The sequence below is a fragment of the Podarcis erhardii genome, assembly GCF_964252035.2.
Source record: "Podarcis erhardii genome assembly, chromosome: 2".
NCBI classification, from domain to species: Eukaryota; Metazoa; Chordata; class Lepidosauria; order Squamata; family Lacertidae; genus Podarcis; species Podarcis erhardii.
Window position 1 is genome coordinate 91,798,906 of NC_138498.1, and position 26,798 is coordinate 91,825,703.

The following is a 26,798-nucleotide window of genomic DNA, read 5'->3' on the forward strand; positions in this document are numbered from 1 at the left end:
TGTGGTTCCAGGTACAATCCCTGGTATCTCCAGGTATGACTGGGAGACAATCCTGACTGAAATGCTGGAGAGCTGCTGTCAATCAGTGGAGATGATACTGAGATAGATGGACTAGTGGTCTGACTCAGTAAATAAAAGGCAGTGCCCAATGCTACTAAACATCCAAAATAGAATGCATTATGTGTTCATGTGCTCTATGTTTACTGTATCAACAGACTGGATCAAGTATAATACAGAAGCTTGATCTATAATTCCTAATCATAGTTAATTACCTTGTTGCTTGTAATACTGTGAAGAAATCAGGAAAGGAGTACCCTTTCTCATGAATTTACCAAGTATAGGGGAAGCAAAGCTATATTTTCAATAAAAATAAATAAAAGCCATTGGACATTTTTCAATTCTTTTTTGAAATGACATTTGAAAACAAATGGAAGATTGCAGGTGTTAACCCTTGTACTCTTTGCTTTTACATTGCTCACATTCCTTATGAATGGTTTACTTAAAAGTTGTTTTCCAAGATTGTCACTCCTATCCAGCTATCCCTTAGAGCAGGGATGGGGAAGCTGATGCTGCCTGGATGTTGCTGGACTACAGCTCCCATTAACTTTGACTATTGTCCATGCTGGCTGAGCCTGATGGGAGTTGGAGTTCACCAAACTCTGAAGGGCACCAGGATTACCCATCCATGCCTTAAATGCTTTAGAAGTCCCATACCTACCACAGACTCACACATTTCAGTGAAGTGGCAGCTCTCAGTCTGAAAGCAGATTTATCATAAAGAAGTGAATGGCGATGCCTACACAGGCATTCTTTTTCAACATTGCAGTGCATCCTGAACCCTGGATAGATCTGGGATGCATAATGGTAGGATATGGTTATTTTCCATATATTCGTGTATATCATATGTATATTTCACTGAGGTATGGCTCCCATTCAGGTATGGCTTTTGAAAAAGTTATTGAGTGCCCTCTCTTCCCCTTAAAATAACAGCAACAAGATCCAGTCAAAATTGGAACATGAAGGTTTTCATCCATAGCATTCTGTTGTGGGCTAATGGCTCCCGGCTGTCACATTTTGTTTTGATGCTGATTACCTTCATCAGTATAATTTATCAAGTTGTCTGGATAAAAAGAGACGATAAATACTTTGGAATCTAATCTTCAAATTAGACAGAAAATATTGCTGCATTGCCTGAAGGTAGCATGCAGGTGTGCTATCTCATCTGTCGAGAAAGAGAATCTAACTGAATCACCTGTCTTGACCTGTATGAGTCACCCTATTCTTTTTCTTTCATCCTATAGAAAACTTGTTGCGTGATCCTTGGAGGTCTTTTTGAATCATGCCATGTTGAATTTGGCCTCATTTTCATTGCAGTCATACTGTGAAGGGATGAATTTAACTTATATTCAACATCTGGCAACTTTCTTACACACAGACTGACTGTGGAAAGCAAAATTACACACATGCAGTCACTAATGTGGTTGTAGCCTGTTCCTTTCTCAATTGCTTTTGACCAGTACTCAGGATTGCTGGGAACCCCAGGTAAAGGAAAACCTCTTGGCAATCTCATTAGTTATGGGCAATAATTAATACTTCCTATCTTTATAAGCTACTGTACAGCCAGCCCTGTGTTCATTTGGAATATTTAGAGTGGCCATACCCTAAAGTGGTTGCCTCTTTTCAAACCTACCTTTACATTTGCTGTGTATATACAATTTATATTCCAGTCACAAATAGACACAATCTGTGCACTTCACCTTGGCCAAGAATAGTCTTCTGTTCAGCAAGCAGCCAATTCTGGAATCCATTCCTCTGTCACACAAATACAGGGAACGTGCTTTTTCTTGCGACTTCTTGCCTGTCTCGTCTCTATCTCAGCAAAGACTAGCCACCTTGATATAACCTTGAAAGAGAAGTGGGGTCCCAACTAGAAAATAGCATTTTTACAGTAAATAAAGAAAAGTTAACCAAAATGTTTTATTGATACATTCTTAGACAATATCACAGGTTTGAGAGTATGGAAAGAGGGGAGTTCTGCGGCAAAGATTGTTCTCACTAAATTGGCACATAAGCAGCAAGATTAACGAAATTACTTATTACAAACAGTATAAAACATACATGCTTTTTTCCCTTAAAAGTCTTTTTTTTTTGTTTGTTTAAATCACACTGGTCAGTCAATAGTGGGGCATTAACAAAGAAAAAAAATCTTTTCAAGACATGTAAAAGCCATTTTCTTTCTTTCAAATACCATAAGAATTATTGAAATTATTGCAAAATAGTTATATACCGTAATGAAAAGAACAAAATAGAAACACAAATACAAATATCCAACATAAATTATTAACATGTACTGTAAAATACATTACTGGCATGCATTCCAAATATCAAGACGACCTCTATCAAAATTCAGCAATCCGTTCTGCTTTCTCTGTTGCCATCAGAATTATGAAAGGCAGAGAATGGAGGTGGAGGTGGAAGAAAGGGGCGGGGACAGAGTGAGGGGCTTGCTTGGTCAGCACAGTTTTTGGTCTTAAGTATCTTTTTTCTCCCTTTTGTTTTAATTAAAAAAATAACATATATGAATTGCAGTGGTACAGTAATAATCATACAAGTCATGTACATAAATTCTTTTAAATCTCAGGAGTTTCGTCATTTTTGTTTTAGTGTGCTAAAGTTAGAAAGAGCAGGGCTTGCATGATAACTCTGCATTCAAAACCAATGGTGAACCTCTGAAACGACATGAATGGCAATATGCAAAAATCCCTCACAAACTGTACAGAAAGTTCAAAAACTTGCCGTTTGGAAGTACATAGAAAGACAAAAATAGCCCCTTGAAAGTCACCATGGCCAATTGCAGTTCACCTGGGAGAAGCTGGTCGGAGCTCATAGGTCATACCTCCCATACAATGAAGAAAAGGTCCACCATCACAGCCCAGTGGCAGTGCCAGTGACTTATTAAGCCAAGAATAAGTTAAGGATATTTTCATAGAGCAGCTGTTCAGAATACTTGGATCCTCCATAATAACTGCCTGGCCTTTCAACGTCTCCAGCAGTGCATATGCTGCAGTTTCAGGAACAGGCCGACACGAGGTTAGGTGACTGAATGGATGAAAATCTCCATCCTCCCATGGCTCCGTCTGATGCAGCTGACTAGATTACCAGATTGTTATAACTGACATACTTCTTTTTTGCAGCAGGGCCTGTGGAAGAAAAGGGCGAGAGAAGACCAATCAGCAATACAAGAACCTGCTGAATCTTCTGCCATGGTCTGTTGGTAGATACCAACATTTGGGAGCTGGCGTTCTACGGTGAGAGAAGAGGGAAGCAGAGTGGCACAGCCATGCATGCAGGTACATAAAAATTACCAGCCCATAAACATTATTACTAGTCCATCTTCCTAGGTGTACCAATGTAAGTCATTTCTCGCACGTGAAGAGCTTGCAAGTAGTCCACTATCGTACCATATTTTCCCCATTTGGAGAATATATATATATATATATATATATATATATATATATATATATTCCATTGCAAACCAAATCTTGCATGCCTGTTTACATGTGGTTGCACAATGTGCACACACATAAGGTGGATTTTACCTAATAAGTCCCATCAGCAGAAGCCCTGCACAAGGACTTGCGCAATGGGGCTTTGCCTCCTCTTCTTCCCCCATGCCCTCTGCCCGGGGTATGTATGTCAGGAGTGTTAGGATATTTCCGTTCCACCTTAAAAGGGAGCAGGCTTTGTGAGTCACAGAGTCTGTGTATTTCCTGTTCACAGGAAGTTTCTCTTTTTGTTATTGCTTTCGTTTCTCTCTCTGTGCCTGAGACATCGAAGCAGGCAGTCATGTTTTCTCTTTGTTCTGACCAACGCTGAATAAAGTTGTAAATATGCTCTCCTGAGTGCGTCTTTCGCTGTACAAACTCTGCTGATAGAGCGTGCACGAGCTCTGGAATATGGCAAGCTATTTCTGAGGCTTCGTGTCGCTAATTGACTGATACGGGAGATCGATGGATTGTCCGGCATCGGCGTGGGGGCATGATGGACTCTGTCTCCCTGGCAGTATCCCAACAAGGAGATCCCCCCAAAAAACAGCATGTGGGGAAGGGAGAGGCCGGGTCATTCTCTCTGGCAAGTTGAAATTCTTGCGCTGGCAGAATGTTTGATTCCACGTGAGACTGATTTCGTCCAACAGGGTTGAATCCAACAAAGTCATTTCATGAGTGGAATGACGTCTCCTTCCCACTGTGCCCTCCCACCCTCCTCAGATCTGCTTCTAAAGGTTTGGGGAGGCCCCAGAGCCCCTACTGACACAGAAGTAACTGTGGGGCTATTTGGACGCTTGCTGGTAATTTTATTTTACGGCTAAACCTGAAATACTTCTGTGTGCGTAGCCACCATTCACATCAGACAAAATCAATTTTCATCTCAAAGTAACAGCCTCAATTATTGTCATCAGTGGCAAATTGCTAAATGGCAATTGGTTGTATATAAATATACGAAGGGTGAATAGCATGCTTGTGTTTATTATTAACATTACATGTGTTAACCTGTAAGTATGCTTACAGCTGCACCATTCAGAAAGAGCAGGGAGTAATTCGATCTACTAGGAACTTCTCCTTAACAACCCCACTGAAATAAATGGTGGCTATGCTTGTGCCCTGGCATAAGTTTAATTCATTCACAGTGTTTGTGGAGGACCAGCTGCCGGTGGATTGTGCCTGTTGTTATTGGGGAGCGGGGGCGGGGGGGGGGAATCAGCTGTAACTTTCTAAGCATCTGCTCCTGCAAAATGCCATCAATCTAATCAGAGAGGAGCACCTGGTAAACAAGATCCAGACAGTAATAATGGCAATAGCATTAGATGTCCTCATATACACACACAAAATGGCCAGAACAGATTGCAAACTGACTTTAGGTTTTGGATCTTTCCAACAGTTATTGATATGAAATGAAAGGCTTCGTATCAGAATTCTCAGTTCTGCAGCACAAAGGGTTTGTGTAGTGATGGTACTGAAGAACAATAACCCTAAAATGTTTAAGTGGAAAAGGGCCACAAAAAAGTAAGGTTATAAAAGTGTTTTCAGAATAAAATAAAGATGTCATTAATAGCAGCGGATGACTTTTTAAAAAAATAGTTTTATTAAAGATTTTCTTGGTTTACAAAGTACACGCCTTCTGACATTTTATATAGCTTTCAGTTCACAGTTCTGAGAAAGCGTCGCAATCATTAATGAATTCACCTTCTTGTCACAACAATGGAGCAAGCGTCCAACTCATTCAGAACTTGAGCCTGACGAAGCCTGTTGCAGTCTATCAAATAGGGATTGTTGTATGCTATGTGTGTGGCAGACTCCTAATTTTGCCGCCTGCAGAAATAAAATCCACAGTTGGGCAATCAGTTGGCACAAAATAGTGGGCAAGATTTTGAGTTCTCCAGGCTGGGCCTTGTGTAAAGCAGACAAATTTTTTAAAAGTGACAAATTGGCCTGACGTTGTAGCCATCAGATTTGCATCTAGACTCAGTCTCAAAAGTGGAGACTTCCATTGTCTCTGTAGGGTGCTCTTTAGGGAATTTACCATTTGAAGATCCCATTCACTCCAGCTGATTTGGTTTCAGCTGACTTCAGAAGCAGCTCATCTGATGGGACACAGCCACAATGTTTCTTTCCTGGAGCAATGCTACTGCTTACTGAGCGAGGAGGGTTGAGACAACACAGGGGGTGGCACAGTGGAGGCAGACTAGTCAGTCTGGTGCTCTCGCTGGTGTGTCCACACTGCACTCGCTTCCCTGCTGCCTCATCCCCTCCTGGTAAGAAGGAACAATACTTATGCTAGGAATCTAGAGTTGCCACTGCCCCACTGGGACTGTTTTTTTTAAGAACTCTTCCTAAAATCAATATTCAGCTTTGCCAATATAAAAACTCTCTGCCTAACAAGAAACACGTGTTTCAGGCAGATTTCGGTAACTTCATGTTTTTGAAAATCTGGGTCGGCCATTGCTTCTTTGTCCCCAAATTCTAAATGTAACCTGAAACTTGTGGCATCTAAGAGAGACTATCCTTATCCCTACCTGGGTTGTATTCATTGAAATTCTACTCATTGAAAGTCTTACAAGACGCACTGAAATTAACAAGCCTCAGCTAGTCAAGCCAATTTACTTCAATGGATCTACTCTGAGTAGGAATAGCACTGAACACCACCCCATGTCTCGATGCAGACATTATGGCTGTTCTGGTGAACGTGAAAGCTTGCTCATTATTTTGTGACATTTCGGTTGGTCCTAATAAAGTGTAAAGGAATGAAGCTTTTCAGTCTTTTGTGTTGTATTCTTTGTTGAAAAAGGATAGCTTTTAGTTAGAGGCTTTTCTTCACAGGAGGGTCAAAAGCTCAGCCCAAGAAACTGAAGCTTAAGGGGGAAGTGAAACATTAACACAAAAGCGGGGAAGGAATCAAAGAAATTACAGGAAAGAGAACTTAATTCTCAAACAAAATTCCACTGCCCTTCTGATTGGCCAAGAGACTGGGAGGAGAAGTGGAAATACAAAGTACATGAACTAAAACTAGCCAAAATAATTAATTAGTGTTGGACTTGGAACACCATTGGACAAAGAGCAAAAAGCTAAAATGGGGTGGGTGAGGGTGGGCAGGATGGAAAGCGCTGCAGTGGAACTAGAATCTGAGGAATGGAAACTGTTTTAATGTTTAGGTAGGGAAACAGACCACACAAGGTTTAACTAGATGCATTTTTTTGGTGTTGTTTGAATATTCCTGATCAAAAATAAAACAAAACTCTTTAAGTTGCTGCTTTACAAACATTTACTAAAAGCTAAACTTGTTTTTAAAAACAAATATCATGGCCACTGGGCCCATCACCTCCTGGCAAATAGAAGGGGAAGAAACGGAGGCAGTGAGAGATTTTACTTTCTTGGGCTCCATGATCACTGCAGATGGTGACAGCAGTCACGAAATTAAAAGACGCCTGCTTCTTGGGAGAAAAGCAATGACAAACCTAGACAGCATCCTAAAAAGCAGAGACATCACCTTGCCGACAAAGGCCCATATAGTAAAAGCTATGGTTTTCCCAATAGTGATGTATGGACGTGAGAGCTGGACCATAAAGAAGGCTGATCACCGAAGAATTGATGCTTTTGAATTATGGTGCTGGAGGAGACTCTTGAGAGTCCCATGGACTGCAAGAAGATCAAACCTATCCATTCTGAAGGAAATCAGCCCTGAGTGCTCACTGGAAGGACAGATCGTGAAGCTGAGGCTCCAATACTTTGGCCACCTCATGAGAAGAGAAGACTCCTTGGAAAAGCCCCTGATGTTGGGAAAGATTGAGGGCACAAGGAGAAGGGGACAACAGAGGACGAGATGGTTGGACAGTGTTCTCGAAGCTACCAACATGAATCTGACCAAGCTGCGGGAGGGAGTGGAAGAGTCGGACACGACTAAACGATTAAATAACAACAACAACATACTTGTTTTTATTTAACATAAGATTGGCCGTGCTGGATGAGCCCAGTGGCCCACTTTGTTCTAAGCATCCTGTTCTCACAATGGCAAACCAAATGCTCACGGGAAGCCAGCACCTGAGTGCAATAGCCCTCTCCCCCCACTGTGGTTTCCTACAGCTGTTATTCAGAAATATACAGCCTCCTGCTCTGGGGGATATAAATCCACAGCTTCATTGTGTCTTTATTTCCCCTCAATGCACCCCCGAGCTGTGCTGAATAATAATAATAATAAAATTTTATTTATATCCCACCCTCTCCAGCCGAAGCCGGGCTCAGAGCGGCTAACAATAAAAGTAACACAGCATTCTAAAATCAATCCATTCTAAAATCATTTAGAATCAAATTAATGGCAACCATTGGGCTAGAGTTCTATGAGGGGGGTCAGACTGTGCCTTGGCCAAAGGCCTGGTGGAACAGCTGTGTCTTGCAGGCCCTGCGGAAAGGTGTCAAGTTCTGCAGGGCCCTAGTCCAGGGACCAATTCGGATGGTCCGCCCCCGCCATTTAATGGATCCAAATGGTTTCCAGAGAGTGGTAGGGGATGCTTTATCCCATGTTGATGGCCTTTCAGCTGATTCCCTGGTGGCCCGCTGGAATGTGGAGTTAACCAGGGCTATTGACTGTTTGGCTCCGAAGCACCCTCTCCGATTGCATGGAGCCCGGACAGCCCCGTGGTTTTCCACGGATCTGAGGGCAATGAAACAATCGTTGAGACGGCTAGAGCGCCGGTGGCGGATAACTCATTCCGAATCTGACCGGACACAGGTTAGAGCTCAACGTCGAGCCTACCAAGTGGCGATAGCGATGGCGAAGAAGAATTTCTTCACCGCCTCTATTGCATCTGCAGAAAACAGCAGCAGGAGACTTTTTCAGGTGGTTCACAATTTAGCGGAACCACCTGCAACATCGGGGCCCAGTATGGGCCACATGTTCTCCTGCAATGATTTTGCAAAGTTTTTTGCAGATAAAATCGCTCAGATTCGGGAAGAAGTAGACCCCACCATGGGAGCAGGACCGGGGCGGGAGAGTGCTAGAGTTCTGTCTAGTCAAGTTGAGTGGGATCAATTCCAATCTGTTACCTCCGAGGATGTGGACAGGCTGCTTGGACGAGTGAAACCAACCACCTGTCTCCTGGATCCTTGCCCATCCTGGCTTATAAAAGCTAGCCGGGAAGGACTGGGCGATGGGCTTCGTGGGGTGGTGAATGCTTCCCTCCGTGAGGGAGGCTTCCCAGACCCGCTGAAAGCGGCGGTTATTAAACCGCTTCTTAAAAAAACCATCTTTAGATGCGGCCACGATGGCCAACTATCGCCCAGTCTCAAATCTTCCATTCTTGGGCAAGGTGATTGAGCGAGTGGTTGCCGAACAACTCCAGGCACGCCTGGAAGAAGCGGACCATTTGGATCCCTTCCAGTTGGGATTCAGGCCTCATCATGGGACTGAAACTGCCTTGGTCGCACTGGTTGATGATCTCCGGCGGGCTAGGGACAAAGGTGAGAGCTGTTTCCTAGTTCTGCTGGATCTCTCAGCGGCGTTTGATACCATCAACCATAACATCCTTCTGGACTGTCTTGAGGGGCTGGGAGCTGGGGGCACTGTCATACAGTGGTTCCACTCCTTCCTCCTGGGCCGTGTTCAGAAAGTGGTGGTGGGAGATGAGTGTTCAGACCCCTGGGCTCTCACTTGTGGGGTGCCTCAGGGTTCTGTCCTCTCCCCCATGCTTTTCAACATTTACATGCAGCCGCTGGGAGAGATCATCAGGAGGTTTGGGCTGGGTGTTCATCAGTATGCGGATGATACCCAGCTCTACCTCTCTTTTAAATCAGAACCAGTGGGGGCGGTGAAGGTCCTGTGTGAGTGTCTGGAGGCGGTTGGAGGATGGATGGCGGATAACAGATTGAGGTTGAATCCTGACAAGACAGAAGTACTGTTTTGGGGGGACAGGAGGTGGGCAGGTGTGGAAGATTCCCTGGTCCTGAATGGGGTAACTGTGCCCCTGAAGGACCAGGTGCGCAGCCTGGGAGTCATTTTGGACTCACAGCTGTCCATGGAAGCACAGGTCAAATCTGTGTCCAGGGCAGCTGTTTACCAGCTCCATCTGGTACGCAGGCTGAGACCCTATCTGCCTGCGGACTGTCTCGCCAGAGTGGTGCATGCTCTGGTTATCTCCCGCTTGGACTACTGCAATGCACTCTACGTGGGGCTACCTTTGAAGGTGACTCGGAAACTACAACTAATCCAGAATGCGGCAGCTAGACTGGTGACTGGGAGCGGCCGCCGAGACCATATAACACCGGTCTTGAAAGACCTACATTGGCTCCCAGTATGTTTCCGAGCACAATTCAAAGTGTTGGTGCTGACCTTTAAAGCCCTAAACGGCCTCGGTCCAGTATACCTGAAGGAGCGTCTCCACCCCCATCATTCTGCCCGGACGCTGAGGTCCAGCGCCGAGGGCCTTCTGGCGGTTCCCTCATTGCGAGAAGCAAAGCTACAGGGAACCAGGCAGAGGGCCTTCTCGGTAGTGGCGCCCGCCCTGTGGAACGCCCTTCCAGCAGATGTCAAAGTGATAAACAACTACCTGACATTCAGAAGACATCTTAAGGCAGCCCTGTTCAGGGAAGTTTTTAACGTGTGATATTTTACTGTATTTTTGGTTTCTATGTAAGCCGCCCAGAGTGGCTGGGGAGGCCCAGCCAGATGGGTGGGGTATAAATAATAAATTATTATTATTATTATTATTATTATTATTATTATTATTATTATTATCTCTTGTGACAGAGCATTCCACCAGATTGTGGCCACAGCCGAAAAAGCCCTGGCTCTGGTTGAGGCCAGCCTAACCTCTCTGTGGCCTGGGACCTCCAAGATATTTTTGTTTGAAGACTGTATCGTCCTCCGTGGGACATACCAGGAGAGGCGGTCCTGTAGGTACGAGGGCCCTAGGCAATAGAGTGCAGACTCCCCAAGCAGCTAGAGAGAGACCAGGGTGCAGAAGCAGACTCACTTTGTTTGGCAGCAGCTTATAATAATTCCGGGGGGGGGGCCGCGCAGGTAACTCTTATAGAAAAAAATGCAGTTTTTCAGGAAGTTCCCCCATCTGTCTCAATAACTAACAACATAAAAAGGTTAGACTGTATTTTTCCGTGTATAAGATGCCTCCATGTATAAGACGCTCCCTACTTTTGGAGACCCCGAAATTAGAAAATGGGCATATGCACTATCCGTGTATAAGATGCCCCCAGATTTTATTTTAAAGTAAAAAAACACCTAGTCGTATACACAGAAAAGTACGGTAATCTTCAGACTTCCACCAACGTGCCTTCAGCTTGGGAAAAAAAACAAACGAAAAAGTTTTCCTTTCCTACTGCTTCCCACTCTCTCCCTATCAAGTTAGTTTTCCCATGCTTTTGAAGACTTGTGGAAGGATGTCTGCTGGATTTTGCTTTGAGACGGACTATTAAAAGATAACAAATAACAAATGCTGCGATATAACCCAATCATCTTTGAAAATGATATCATCGTTGTATTCCTTCTTAACCGGATTTATTTTTGTTTTGTAATCACTGTTAGAGGGTGTATTTGATGCTATTTTCCAATGGCAGCGCAACATTATCAAATCAGAATCCAGTTGTAGCTTTTAATACTTCATGACTTCTTCTAATACAAAGGCAAGGTCTGAACCAAAGCGACACCAACGTTGGGGGAAAAGCTGCTTTTATTTCTCTACGCGGAAAGCCTCCCATGCTTCAAAGAAAACCTAATTTGTACTGCAAGATGTAATACTTCACATGGCAGTTGACATGGCTTTAAAAAGATTCATTTACAGCTTGTCTTGAACTGTGGAAAATGGGGGAACAGGAGGCCCTGCTTTGGAACAAGAAGAAAATGGTCTGTGAGATTTGTAGTTAACTTTGGGGTAATTTGATTTCTGGTGCATTTGTTTATTTGCCTGTTCTACAGCTCCCATACAGAGAGAGCCAGGTAATTTACAACATCAAGGCATCTTAATGTTGTAGTATTTATTCATTTTGCCGTGGCAGTCGTAGGACTCCTCTAATCAGATTGTTTTAAAGTGCATATTAAATCCAGATGCCTTCAAGCTCCTCTAAGGAACTTCGGGCATACCAAGTGCACGCAGCAACAAGATGATAAACATTTTGTTTTTCCAGTTAAATGACCACCAGAATAGAAGGTTGTTTAATAATGATGCTTTATAAAGAACTTATATGAGGCACTGAAGATTAACAAAAGCACGCTACAGCATAGCCAAGTGCCCACGAGGACAGTGTTCTACAGAAGAATGCAAATGAAGCATCGGATGATGGGTAATTTTTAGAGGGATTCTGCTATGCAGTCTAGCTAAAAAGTGCTATTAAAGAGTCAATATATCTTAATAATGACCACTTGCACAGAAAACCAAAATGCTTCCCTTTCTTAGCACAGGAGACCACAGGATTGTTTTCAGTACTGTAGGACAGATAGGAGTTTATGCATTTGTCTGGTGGGCGCGGTTTGAAAAGCTGCTTCTTAGGATGTAAACTTCTGGCCAGGGATCATGGAGTTGAGCATAACAAGTGATTGGAACCAAGTGCCATTATTATTATTTTTAACATTAATTCCTAATTTACCCACCAGGATCATAGCTAGGGAGACCTTGGGGTAGCTGGCCACCTGAAATATTCAAGGTTCCTTCCTTGAATATTCACATTTTCTTCTTTTTCCAGCTCATTTTACTTCTGTAGACATAAGGAATGCGCCAGACACTGCTGTTCACCACAGCCTCCGGTATTACAGCCGATGAAAGCATAGGTTGCTAGGATGACTGACAAACACTTATTTTCACTTGATTTATTTGATTGCATTTGATACAAGGAGTGCGCTTGTTTGAGTGACTGCATTTGTTGCATAAACGGCTTAATTTCAAATACAGTTTGACTAGCTGTATTTGCAATTCTGCTGCCAGACCCACCTCTCCCTAAACTCATGGCTACATCCAAATGATCACATTAAAAGTGCCTATGGAATGAATAAAAGAGCATGCTTCTGAAATGTTATGAAATATGGCCTTGCCTTTTTTTTTAAATGACACACCTTCTAAATGACACAATTTCTATGTATTATGCAGCCACCCTATATTTATTTAACTTGCATTGTGTTCATATCCATGTGGGACAGGAACATGGAAAAATATATGGATCTGAGGATAAGGTCAAGGTTTGGCTCTGTGCGGCAAGTCTGAAAACGTTGCCTGTGCTACTACACGATGCATAGCAGCTACAAGCATGTATTATTAATAGCGATATAACTGCCATTCAGAAGCATTGCAGGACAGGAACAAATTGGTTTAAAACAAGTGTATTAACATTCCCTGACAGACTTCAAAGGGGTGAAATCACATTATTTTTATTTTATTCCGATTTCACAAGGTACAATCCCCAAATGTGGCAGAGCTCTTTATATGCACCTTGAGAATTGGCATCTAAGGTGTATAGGCCTAAATTGTCACTGCAAATAGGATCAAATTAAGCAGCTCTAGACACAGCCTGAAAAGCTGAAATGAACTGAAATGGCATGAAGGAAGGAAGAGTTGCAGGTTGCTTAGCAACTATTACCATTTCTCTGCATTAGATGAAGGCAGTTCAAACTTTGGAATTGTTGATATTGGTTTCTGGGAATGTGCAGGGAGCTTTTTAATTTCACCATGTCACAAAAGAAGCTAGCTGCCATTGTTAGAGGAAGACTTGACATCTGAAATTTGGAGAGTGATCCGTTTTTCAACGGCAAGTAGGCCAGAAGAGGCAGTTAAGAATTTTAGGGCCTGCCTCTTAGCAGAAATGCTACATTTACTTTCCCAAGGTTATCAGAGCTGGGCATCCCTTTGAGATGACAGTGACTGGTGGCAATTCAGTGCTACTGGCAGAATGAGCTGGTATGTTGGAAATAAAACTATTACTAAAGAGACTTGTATAAGTCTATAAGCCACACACACACACACACACACACACACACAGCTGAGCCTATAGCCTTGAGTGCTTGTCTCATAGCCTTAACAGTATCATATTTTGCTCAGAGCTTGCATACATTTGGGGGGGGGGAGGAAGGATGAGACTCCAGCCTCAGTTTACTTTTGTACCCCCCTCACAGCAGGACCTTAAGCCATATCACTGGAAAACAAAATCCTGACAGAAACTGACACATTCTGTCCAGGTCTTTGGAAACAGTTCAGAGCATGGCCACCGACGGTCATATTAGCTAAATGAAATTAAGGATGAGACTGTTTTCAATACTGTGTAAACTCCAGGGTCATTTGGGGTATCACGTTAAAATGGCTGCACGTCTATCACCGAAAGCTGAAGCACAGAAGCAAACACAACATCATTTCATGTCATCATTGCCTTTCATGTGCTGATGTACATCAGATCCCCCCCTTTGATTCACTATTGCCTGTTGACAATCAGGTACTTTTAGGCATGCTGATTTGAAATGGTTCTGCAGAGATAACATCAGAATCCACTTATATGCTGAACTGATCTTTGGCTTTTCAGAACTGAGCTTCTCCTAACAAATTCCAACTTTATAATTTGTTTGCTCTTTTCTACTTGCCCCTCCAGCACTGATGGATTCTCCTTGAAGGCAGAGCACCTGCCTCAGAATTCAGAATAGCATACACAATAGTCAACCTGCTCTAAAGAGGCAGCAAGTATTCATTTTCATTTGTGGAGCAGAAATCAAAGATTCCAAGCTGTGAACTGCCACACTCCTATACATTCCTATACAAATCCCCCTGAGTACATTGGGGATTACTGCCAGGGAGGTAAGTGAATATTGAAATAGGTTTCCAAGGTTGTCATGAATCTGGAGAGGGATGGAGTGACAACATGTTGAGAACATGTTAACTCACATTGTGGGTGCTAGTTAACAAGCTGGCCTGTGCTTTAAATGGGGTCAAAGCTCAGAACAATAAACCACAGTACTCAGATGGTCAGTTTTACAAGGTGTTATAAATTGTGCAAGACTAACTACTCACTTCGAAAGCTGAAAAATGCACAGGTAGGTTTCCAGGCTGAGAACCACTCTCCATTAGGCCATGACTCTGTGCCTTCAAATGAGGAACAATGCATAGTAATGCTAAGATCTGAGCAAATGGGCAAACAGGCACATTGGGGACACCTACTGTTGCCAAAGTTTCCTATCTGGTTTTGTAGTTAAGCCTCCAGAACATGCATTGGTAGTTGTTGGTGAAGTGACAAATGGAACAAATGGAACAAATGTCTCATATGTTTCTTTTTCTTAAGGTTGGTACAGAAATTATGTTTGGTGTTGAGACATTAAAATGACTTGTGTCGAGTATCTATCCAGGAGACACAAACCTCAAATATAAACCGTCATACCTCGAGTTGAATGTGCTTCCGGTTGAGCGCGTTTGAGTTGCGTTCCATGGCAACCTGGAAGTAATGGAGCACATTACTTCTGGGTTTCACCACTTGCACATGAGCAGACGCTCAAAATGACGTCACACGCATGCACGGAAGCGGCGAAACGCAACCCGCGCAGACGCACTGTCACGTCTTGCATTCCGTTCAGGATGGGAACGGGGCTCCAGAACGGATCCTGTTCGCATCCCGAGGTACCACTGTAAAAACAAAATGTGATTTCAAAATCCTTAGAGAGCCAAATTAAGGCATTCATCAATATATTTCTGCATTTAGAGTCAATGGGTGGTATCGAATTGGTGGCCTTGTGCAACCAGAATAGATTTGGGGGCAGGGCAAGCACTGCCAGAGGAATCTCCAAACATTTCCTACCTTCTTCCTCTTCCATGACCCGATATCTCTGCTGGTGGAATAATGTTAAGGACATTAACTGGATATTCAGTATCTTGGTTTGCATACACACATGGTTATATGCTGGTCATTTTACATTTATGTGTTTGCTTCTTTAAAATATTTCATGACTGAGTCAGGGTTGAATGCTACCCTGAGACTCTCTCATTATTAGCTTTCTTATAAATGCACATTATTTACAATCCTTAAGCAAACTCAGACTAGGCTAACAATTGAAGTAAAATATAAAAGAACTGTGTGAGCCTGTTACCCATGGAACTGGTAAAATACTATCACACAAAACGATGCCTGAACCATAAGTAACAATTATAGATGTTCACCATAATAATTTTCTTTAACCTTGGCTGCCTGCAAGAGCAGTTTGAAGTAGCAGTCATCAGATTACAATACTTCCAAATGTTCTACTGCAGTATATTTATTATTGCACATTGCACTGCACAATGTGATGGTACAGGTAGGTGCCTTATCTAAATTAGAGCTAGTTAATTATATGGATAGGGACGCGGGTGGCGCTGTGGGTTAAACCACAGAGCCTAGGACTTGCCGATCAGAAGGTCGGCAGTTCGAATCCCCACGACGGGGTGAGCTCCCGTTGCTCAGTCCCTGCTTCTGCCAACCTAGCAGTTCAAAAGCACGTCAAAGTGCAAGTAGATAAATAGCTATCGCTCCGGCGGGAAGATAAACGGCATTTCTGTGCGCTGCTCTGGTTCGCCAGAAGTGGCTTAGTCATGCTGGCCACATGACCCGGAAGTTGAACGCCGGCTCCCTTGGCCAATAAAGCGAGATGAGCGCCGCAACTCCAGAGTCGGTCACAACTGGACCTAATGGTCAGGGGTCCCTTTACCTTTACCTTAATTATATGGATTCTTCAATATTCACAAGAAGCCAGAAAGTTGCACTGAGTAACCAAAAAGCATTCAAACTCTGGAGATGTGAATGGTATAATCCTGAAGTGGATCAAAACAAGGTGAGATGAGTCTGACTGCAAACGAGCTGAGGATTATTATTATTTAATTACATTTTTGTATTTAATTGTATTTAATTACATTTTTATTTAATTACATTATTGTAGGTACTTAAGGAGATACACAGACATAAGTGGGCAATCACTTGATGGCTTCTAAATTGCATGGTAAGACTTCAAAAGCAGTGCATGAAGAGGGGTTCTGGATTAAATCTACCCACACAGCATTGCTTTCAATGGGATACATGTTTGAATGTGTGTCCACATTCTGGCAACTTGTACCAATAACTGTGTGTTGCTGTTTTAGTTATTTTCAGTTTATATGACCCATTTTCAAATATTTTGAAATCCTCTGAGATGTCTTGCATCATTAGATCATATTTACTGTCGTTTCTCCCCCAGACAACTAGTCAATTTGTTCACCTGTTTTTAGAAGCTGTTCTTGCAAAGCTCACCAAGAGCATGATCCTTGAAGCAAGGCATTCTGACTTACGTCAATTCAAACCCAGCAGAAATACATCTGTTATGCATCTTCCTCCTGAAAAGGATGCTTTAATTGTAGTGTTACAAAAAGAATAGTTTGCCCCTGTTGTTTTAATGGAACCCAAAACAGAACACAGCTGCTTAGTTCTGCTCCAGCTACTATTCTAAAGCCTTAAATCTTCAGTACTGTCATGTATCCTTCAACTACACCTACAGCTGGTACTGCTGTTTCTTTTAATGAGACTTAACATGGTTCAGTTCCTTATGCACAAGGTTGTGTAGCACATATGTTCTGGCCCCACAACAGTGTAACTACACAGATGAGGCTAGACTCCTCTTGTGCAAGAAGGCCAGTCCCCTTTGCCAATATTCAGGAAGAACAGCAGCCCATTGGATCCAATCATAATTCTAAGCATTAAGCTTTATTATCAGACAGGAAGTTGTAATCTAATTAGTGCTATTTGCACATCAAGACATAAGATTGCATCGAGTGCATGTCCTTGGTTCAGTTCTGTTATTTTAATGATGCACCAATTGTCCTGTCATGGGCAGTCCAGAGCTTATGGTATCATCACAGTTCTGTTTCTGACACAATGGGTTAAATGGCAAAGGCTGACAGACCGCAACCCTCTAAAAGAGTTCATTCAGTTGAAACAGGTTTGAAATTAAATCGTTTAGGCATAGTGAAAATAACTGATCTAAACAGTTAGCCCAGAATGGGAACTAAGGACTTAATGGAAGCCAAATAAGTACTCAGTACAACACACTGATATGACTTCATCAATGGATGTGCCATATAAAACCCTCTTTGAAACTAGTATGAATAGATCTGGTGAAAACAAGGAGAAAAATCACACGAAACAAAAAATGTGCCATGTTGTCATAGTAACCAGTATTGCAAGAAATAATGTTCTGAAGCAAAAAGCAAACAAGCTAAAAACAAAAACAAAAAAACCCCCACCATTTCTAACACAATCAATGGAAAATAAGAGGTGTTGAGGTTGTTAATATTTTGACAGACTACAATAAGCAAACATTTACAGACAACTGCATGTCTTCTTTTTGAAGTAGTAAGCATTTGGCTGTTGATGCCCCTTTCATACTCTAAGCAGATCTACCATATATTTTGGAAGGTGGTGTTTCTGTCTATTCATCTGTTCTCTGTGCATTCCAGAGCCTCATGAGATACCATCACCAAACCTGATACGGTGGTTCCCAAGAAGGAGGAGGCAGTTTTCTGGATACTGCATGCTATTTGGAATCAAGATGGTGGACCGAAACATTCTGACCTCCACCACTTCAGATGCCTCTGGAAATATTGTTGCCCAGTTAGGTAGGTTTGAGGAGTGGATTTCGGCCTATGATTGAATGCCATCAGACCCTGTTTTGAATTCAGCTGGTGGACCACACAGTTTCAAACTGTGCCAGTCTGGATGCCTCTGAAGATATCGCTGCCCAATTTGATGTAGCAGTTCCAAAATGTGCTGATGTGGACATCTCCAAAGATATCTCTCGCCATTGGTTTTGCCCCCCTTTGTAATAGTGACAGCTGATACAGGAATTGAGCCATGTGCCAAGTGAGTAATCCTGCAGGGGTCTGCTCCGCCATCATGTTTAGGGAAGTTTTTAATGACTGATGTTTCAATGTATTTTTTATATTTTGTTTGAGGCCACCCAGAGTGCCTATGGAAACCCAGCCATATGGCTGGTGTTTAAATAATAAATTAATATTAATATTAATGCAATTCTGGGCTGCATCAATAGGAGTATAGCATCTAGATCAAGGGAAGTAATAGTGCCACTGTATTCTGCTCTGGTCAGACCTCACCTGGAGTACTGTGTCCAGTTCTGGGCACCACAGTTCAAGAAGGACACTGACAAACTGGAACGTGTCCAGAGGAGGGCAACTAAAATGGTCAAAGGCCTGGAAATGATGCCTTATGAGGAACAGCTAAAGGAGCTGGGCATGTTTAGCCTGGAGAAGAGGAGGTTAAGGGGTGATATGATAGCCATGTTCAAATATATAAAAGGATGTCACATAGAGGAGGGAGAAAGGTTGTTTTCTGCTGCTCCAGAGAAGCGGACACGGAGCAATGGTTCCAAACTATAAGAAAAAAGATCCACCTAAACATTAGGAAGAACTTCCTGACAGTAAGAGCTGTTCGACAGTGGAATTTGCTGCCAAGGAGTGTGGTGGAGTCTCCTTCTTTGGAGGTCTTTAAGCAGAGGCTTGACAACCATATGTCAGGAGTGCTCTGATGGTGTTTCCTGCTTGGCAGGGGGTTGGACTCGATGGCCCTTGTCTCTTCCAACTCTATGATTCTATGATTCTATGATTCTAATGTTAATATATTATGTTCCTCACAGAGAACATACTGTTTTGTGATCAGGGGCAGGAGAAAGGAGACAGTGTTAATTTAAAAGCCCAAATTCTGGGTTGGATTCTATTCGGATTTTCCATTGTCAGGTCATGTGTGTGCACACAAGTGAACATATTTTATTATCAATTTATAAATCTCAGGCTAAATCTCAGAATTCTGTTGTTTCTCAGAATTCCCAAGAGATGCCAGGAACTTTCAGCTACTTTTGTATAATTTGCAGAAAATATCTGCTTTACTGTGTGCCATCTGGAATATGGTAGTATCTATTGACAGTATAGCTAGCTAATCGATGCAGTGTAGAGTCTGTCGGACTCTACACTCTGGAGTGCATCATTAATATAGTCAATATTTTAAAATAATTTACAATCTACTTAGAGCACAGAAGACCCATCAATGTGTACTTGACTTGAAGGAATTTACTTACAGCAAAGTACCCATCAGCATATTAAGGTTGAATGATAAATGTTCAGATTAGTATTTGTAATTAAATGGATACCCATTAAAATAAAGGAAGTGCTTCTACACTCAAGTCAAACTGTTTGATAAACCAGTTATGGTAAACTAAGTGTAGGTATTAAACCTTTATAAGGAAACACGCGACACAGATCTGGAAGCTCTCACTGGGCAATGGCCAAAATAATGGCAGTCTCATTTCACAGCAAGTGATGCTGAAGATTAAATATTTACAGATAAAAGGTGGACAAATGCAGATGCCATATGGCCATTCATGTTAGGAGCTCTACAGAGAAATTGTCTTTCTACAGTAAGAGATTAAGGGTCAAATAAAATGTGACATGAATTGCGTTAATGCAATTAATGCACTCTTCTGTTATGTGAATAGGACTCATGGGGAAGCCTAAACCAAGGGTGGTGCAGAGTGGGAAAATAAATCTCTCTTCCTCCCACAGTCTGAACAAAAACCATCTCTTCATCCCACTTCCCAAGGACTTCCTTGCAGTGCTATTTACTTTTTGGGGACAAAAACCATGCACATTAATTGAATGTACACAATTTACATTGTGGGTCTAATTATGCTCCATTGATGTTGGAAGCAGAATTACAATAGAATCATAGGATTGCAGAGTTGTAAGGTGCCCCCAAAGCACCACCCTTGGATCAATTGGTAGACTATTCAAATATCTATATCAATTCCATCTAACTTGCAAACAATAAAGCATCCCTGAACCTCTAACAGCACAGAGTTGAGGCATAAATGGGAACATAGGCAACAGATTAGTGATTACCTAGGGAATCCTAAGCAGGTTGCTATTATTTTTATTTTTAAGCATGGATGAATTCTTAGAAGAGCAGCATTATTTTGTTAGGCGGGGTAGGAAAAGATTTAATTTGATGAATGTATTATTTTTGTGAATTACTCCCTTGCCTCCATTCTTTGGTGTGCAAGGAACCCAAGATGTGTTCTGTGGCAGAGGGTCTTAATAAATGTGTAGCTACATTGTTTCATTGTGATTGAAACAAAGATGCATTATTCAGAAACAAAACCAGCTCACATAATTTACAGTAAACCTTAAGTGCCTTTAATTAAAAAGCATAAATCACAGAGAGCCATTTCAATGTAAACTGTCTTAAGACTGCTGAATATGTCTGTTCTCATTTAAGTTCCAGTGACTTGAAAGATAACAAAAGGCTTGCAAATTACTTTCTCACATTTAAACAATGCCATTAACCATGTTTTTCTTTTTGCAAGACTGTGTTGGCTTCTCCACAGTTTAAGCCAGGCATGGAAATAATTTCCATCGAACTCACCTGCTGTCTTTTCTCCCCAAATAGCAAGACTCATTGTCTTCTCGAACTGTCAGAATTTCAGTTCTGTCTAGTTATCTATGCAGTTCAGAGTCTTCAGTTTGTTTTATTGGTGAGATACTCATTCAAAATTTGTTGTTGTTTAGTCGTTTAGTCGCGTCTGGCTCTTTGTGACCCCATGGACCAGAGCACGCCAGGCACTCCTGTCTTTCACTGCCTCCCGCAGCTTAGTCAAACTCATTTTGGTAGCTTTGAGAACACTGTCCAACCATCTCGTCCTCTGTCGTCCCCTTCTCCTTGTGCCCTCCATCCTTCCCAACATCCAGGGTCTTTTCCAGGGAGTCTTCTCTTCTCATGAGGTGGCCAAAGGATTGGAGCCTCAGCTTCAGGATCTGTTCTTCCAGTGAGCACTCAGGGCTAATTTCCTTTCCTTTTTCATCCAAAATAGCTCAGTATAATAATTTCCAGGTGCATGCTATACTATCAAAATGAGGGTGTTTCTCTGCCTCCCAAGAGTACACAAATAGCTCCCCCCCCCCTGAATCAGTACACACCAGTATTGTATACAGTAGCACCTTAGAGACCAACTAAGTTTGTTATTGGTATGCGCTTTCGTGTGCATGCACACTTCTTCAGATACCACAAAAGCTCATAGCAATAACAAACTTGGTTGGTCTCTAAGGTGCTACTGGAAGGATTTTTTTATTATTATTTTGTTTCGACTACGGCAGACCAACACGGCTAACTACCTGCAACCAGTATTGTACAGACATTCACAGACTCGATTGTAGGTTAGAAGAACAGCCCCGTGTGAAGTCGTTTGCATGGGTGCTTCACAGTATGTTTGCGCAGAAGCAGCAGGATGTGTGGCAAGGAAAGAGGCGGGTGCCACAAGTAATTTCAAACTGGAAGCTCAGAATTAAGTGCATTGCCACCACATTGCTGTCCATGCCATTCCTTACTAAAAGCCATGGTACTGAACTCTGAAGCTAATCTGTGACATTGGAGAGACCCCCTGTGTGAGAGTGCATTCATTCATTCAGCACGAGCTGAGATACAACCTGGCCAATTTGGAGGAGACCAAATGCAGTGAACCACCAATGTATGATGGTCCTTGAAATAACAACTGCAGCAAGCCACCAACAAGCAGTGTGTTAGAAAGTGCCTGCTATGGAATTGAAATTTCCAAACCCAAGCTTGGCCAAGTTCACTGAAACCCTTAATTTGGAACAGGACAAGTTTATATGCTGTGAGACAGGGCTGTGAAGGCAAGCCTTCAAGGGCATCACCAATTACATGTCTTTAATTTAAATTACGTTTGTGTCTGGAATTCTTACTTCACCTACTAACTACAGAGCTTAGGACAAGTGCTGGAAAAGCTAACCAGCAAACTATATTTATTAAGAGCAATAAAATCCCAATTTAGTCATAAAATTCGTTGAGAATGTCTTTATCTCTGAGCCTAATCCATCCACAGGCAAGGCGTGAAGATAAAATGGAATGATCCCACAATAGTGTCCTGAGCCCCTTGGATGCAAAGTTGTGATACAAATACATTAATAATTGATATATTTTCAGCATTATTTTACCCGTAAATGTGCAGCTTTCCCATATCCATGTATCATCTTCACAAGAGAATGCTGATTGCTGTTGCTATATATTTAATCTAAACAATGTCTCCTACTTCTCAGAAGTTATCTCCACTGAGGATTTACTCTCCAGTAGGATTTACTCTCACGTAAATATGTATTAACGCCACTTGTTTGGGAGCATCCCTATTAAAATCAGTAGTGCCTTATTTCTGAGTAGACATGGCTAGGATTGTGCTGGAATATATTTACCGCAATTATTTGATTGGTTAAAACTAAGCTTGGTGTATGTGCTTATTTGATGTTTCAATGTGTTGTAAACCTCTTTGAATTTTTTCTTAAAAATAGAAAGTGGTATAGAAATGAAAACAATGACAACAAAACAACATTATTAAATATATTTGAGGAATCTTATTCTTGTGAATTCATCTGATCTGCTTCTCACAGAGTAATGTGCAAATAAACACGTAGTTACTCCTCATATTTTTTTTGTGCCTCTGAATATTGCGATGCAGCTCTCAACTCCCAAAAAGGACGTGGTGCATTTTAAAATGAGTATCTTGAAATTTAATTCTTAGAAAATCATATTTTGAGATAATATATGTTTAGAAATGCATATTTTGTGAAAAATACATTCAAAACATGTTTAAAATGAATGCAGGTTTTTTAAAAAATAAAAATAAAACCACAGATGAATGCAGAAATGAGATGGACTTACAAATGAACACATATGAAAGTGTCACAGACCAGAAATAGACTGAACTGTCCGTTCTTATTTGAAATACATGATCCCTACTAATTTCAGTAAAGCTTTTGAATTAGCTTCTATCGCATTATACCCTCAGTTCAAAATGCCTTTATGTACAACTGTAATATTATTGCTGGTGCAAAAATTCAATAAATACAGTTTTTGTACTGCTAGCTCATTTTCTCTCTCTAGCTCATTTATCACTTTAACATATTTCAGCTGCTTAAAAACAAGAAGAAATGCAAATTGGCAGATGTTTTCATTCTGCAATCTTTGGATGAGATTTCTTTTTAATGCCTTAGTTCATGCAACACTGGACACAGTAGCAGCCCAGCCGCTTACTTGCAATGATGAGTGATTTGAATTGTCTCAGAGCACACATGCTTATGTACCTAGATCAAACAAATATTTTATGGCATTTTTATGGTTCTCCTTTTAGTAATGAAGAATATCTTATGGAACCTTTAAAAAACCCTCTCGAGTGTTCTTGTGAACAGCCTACCACTGGGGTAGTCATCAGTGTGATGCTCTGCAGATAGGGCCAGCCTAAGACATTTTGACACCTGAGGCAAATCACAAAATGGCAGCCGCTCCCTATCAGGGAAGAAGGGGTGAGTGAAGATTTACATCAGGAACAAGGGGGCAAAAACGATCTACATCGGGATCTGCCCATGTGGATCCTGCTGCCTGAGGTGGTTGCCTCATCTTGCCTCATGTGTGGGCTGGCCCTATCTGAAAATGTTGTCCTCCAACACCCATCAATCAACCTACATGGCCAATGGTATGGGAAGCTGGGAGTTGATATTGTTGTTAGCCTTTCACCCTGAGGTCCCAGGGTGGGTCACGACAATTAAAACAGAATATTAAAAACTACTTATTTGTAGTACAGCAATATCTGGGAGGCATTGCATTGGTCACCTGTAAACTAACACACATGCTGGAGTCCCACAGCCTTGTAATCACAAAGCGCAATAAATTTTAGCATACTCGTTAGTTAGTATTGCCACCTTTTTCTCCTGCAAGAGCCTCTATCCCTTTAACATCAAAGCAGCTCAAAGCAGAAATGCAGCTGATCCAGCTTCTTCCCCACCACATCTCTATGATGTGATCAACTGCATCTGTTGACGCTTTGTTTTTCAAGCAGCTCACAGAGCCTCCATCTGTCAGAGAGAAAACTAGCAGTGCTAGGGATAACCAAATGGGTCAATTCTGATTTCTCTCAGTTTCTCTCTCTTCCCCTCCCCTCAAATCCTAAGTTCAGTTTCCGCATCAGTTTGTGGGGTTTTTTTAAGTACTTAGGAAAATTCATCTGCATTTTAGTGTGAAATTTTCCTGATATACAGTGGTACCTCGGGTTAAGTACTTAATTCGTTCCGGAGGTCTGTTCTTAACCTGAAACTGTTCTTAACCTGAAGCACCACTTTAGCTAATGGGGCCTCCTGCTGCCGCTGTGTCGCCAGAGCACGATTTCTGTTCTTATCCTGAAGCAAAGTTCTTAACCTGAAGCACTATTTCTGGGTTAGCAGAATCTGTAACCTGAAGCATATGTAACCTGAAGCGTATGTAACCCGAGGCACCACTGTACGTACTTACGTACATACATACATACATACATACATTCCTGATATACACCCAGCCTGATGGAACGCTCTGCCACAAGAGATCAGGGCCCTGCAGGACTTGACATCTTTCCACAGGGTCTGCAAGATGGAGTTTTTCTGCCAGGCCTTTGGTCAGGGCTCAGCCTGACTCCCCTTCTCTTTCTGTATAAGAACTAGTATGAAAGAGGCCTCCCAGCATTCTCACAGGCCCATATAAGATCAGCGTAAACAGTTGGGCCGATGAGCACTTACTGTTCCCAACCCTAACCCTGCGGAAAGCCATTTAATTAGACTTTAATTTGATTTTGACCTGCTTTTAGGAGGTAATTTAATTATTGTTTGATTTTATACCAATGTTATATATCTGATGTTAGCCGCCCTGAGCCTGACTTTGGCCGGGGAGGGCGTGGCATAAATAAAAGATCATGATAATGATGATGATGATGATGATGATTACATGCAATTTTGCCCAATACACTGTATTTTATATTTTGTTTTGCTAACGTGCATTTTTGTGCACACTTTACCCCGGCATATGCATTTTTGTTGGGATGCGGGTTAAATCACAGAGTCTAGGACTTGCCGATCAGAAGGTCGGCGGTACGAATCCCCGCGACGGGGTGAGCTCCAGTTGCTCGGTCCCTGCTCCTGCCAACCTAGCAGTTCGAAAGCATGTCAAAGTGCAAGTAGATAAACAGGTACCACTCCAGTGGGAAGGTAAACAGTGTTTCCGTGTGCTGTTCTGGTTCGCCAGAAGCGGCTTAGTCATGCTGGCCACATGACCCGGAAGCTGTACGCTGGCTCCCTCGGCCAATCAAGTGAGATGAGCGCCGCAACCCCAGAGTCGGCCACGACTGGACCTAATGGTCAGGGGTCCCTTTACTTTTACCTATGCATTTTTGTTACACATTAGTGGTCTGGGGAACTGCATTGCAACTTTCGAAGGATGGCTGTGCTTCGGGTTCACATATTGTGGTGGGTTTGTCTTTAAATGCAGATGGAAACGAATTTCTCCTCATCTCAAAGCAACACTTATACAGCACTGCTGTGTTTGCAACTGAAGTATTAATAGTTTCTTCACATACACATAGGTCTTTCTACATTTCACATAAAGACTGTGATTTTGGCTCCGCCTTCCACCCTTAAATCTTGTTTTATTGTTGTTGTTACTGTTGTTGTTATTAAAAAACTACCCTTTAGCCAAGGATCACAGGACTGTTTACAAGATAAAAACACAAAAATACATAACACAAAAACAAACAAAAACAATGCCCCCCCCCCCCCAGTTTAAATGACCAGAGGATGGTTTAATTAGCCTAAGGTCTGGGAGAAGAGAAATGCTTTTGTCTGGCACCTAAATATATGTAACAGGTGCCAGGTGAGTCTTCTTGGGGAGAGCGTTCCACAAATGGAGCCACTGCAGTAAAGGCCTGTGCTTGTGTCGCAACCCTCTGGACCTCTTGCAGAGGAGGCACACGAAGAAGGGCATCAGATAATGATTGCAGGATTCAAGTTAGTTCATATTTTAAGACCACTGTTTATTTCCATCCTCACCCCCCACCATTTGTAAGTGTTAGCATTTCCTAAATCTCACTCGTGTGCTTCAGGGAGGTCAGATTGAAATCTAAATGTTATCAACAGGTTTTGGCTGCTCAAGCTCACTCAGAGTATGCCCATTAACCTGAAAAGAAAAGAAAAAAGCAGAATGGACTATTTACAGACGAGAAAGTGAATAGTGTTAGCCAATCACTCTGGCAACTCTAGTGTAGAGAAATCAGTAGTTTTGAATGCAACTTTTATTCACTTGATCAAATGACCCAAACATTGCTACACTAGATTCAGGTAGGTAGCTGTGTTGGTCTGACACTGTCAAAATAAATAATAATAATAATAATAAAATGTCCAG

The 26,798-nt window shown here is 42.1% G+C and overlaps 1 protein-coding gene and 1 long non-coding RNA gene across 3 annotated transcripts in view; one reads left to right on the plus strand and one right to left on the minus strand.

Annotated features, from left to right (window-relative positions):
• Positions 1 to 1,953: 1,953 nt before the first annotated feature.
• The window catches only part of GRM7 (glutamate metabotropic receptor 7), a 420,893-nt gene continuing 396,048 nt past the window's right edge, over positions 1,954 to 26,798 (minus strand). For both annotated transcript variants that reach the window (XM_081852489.1, XM_081852490.1), the window contains one exon: positions 1,954 to 3,200. Coding sequence is in view for 1 of the 2 variants with exons in the window: in XM_081852490.1 (XP_081708616.1) it covers positions 3,151 to 3,200 (50 nt within the window). In the remaining variant the exon portion in view is untranslated. The remainder of the gene's footprint in view (positions 3,201 to 26,798) is intronic.
• On the plus strand, positions 12,639 to 18,502 carry LOC309337434. The gene is made up of 3 exons (XR_014154294.1): positions 12,639 to 14,332; positions 16,435 to 16,494; positions 17,984 to 18,502. It is a non-coding gene; the product is annotated as an uncharacterized lncRNA (long non-coding RNA).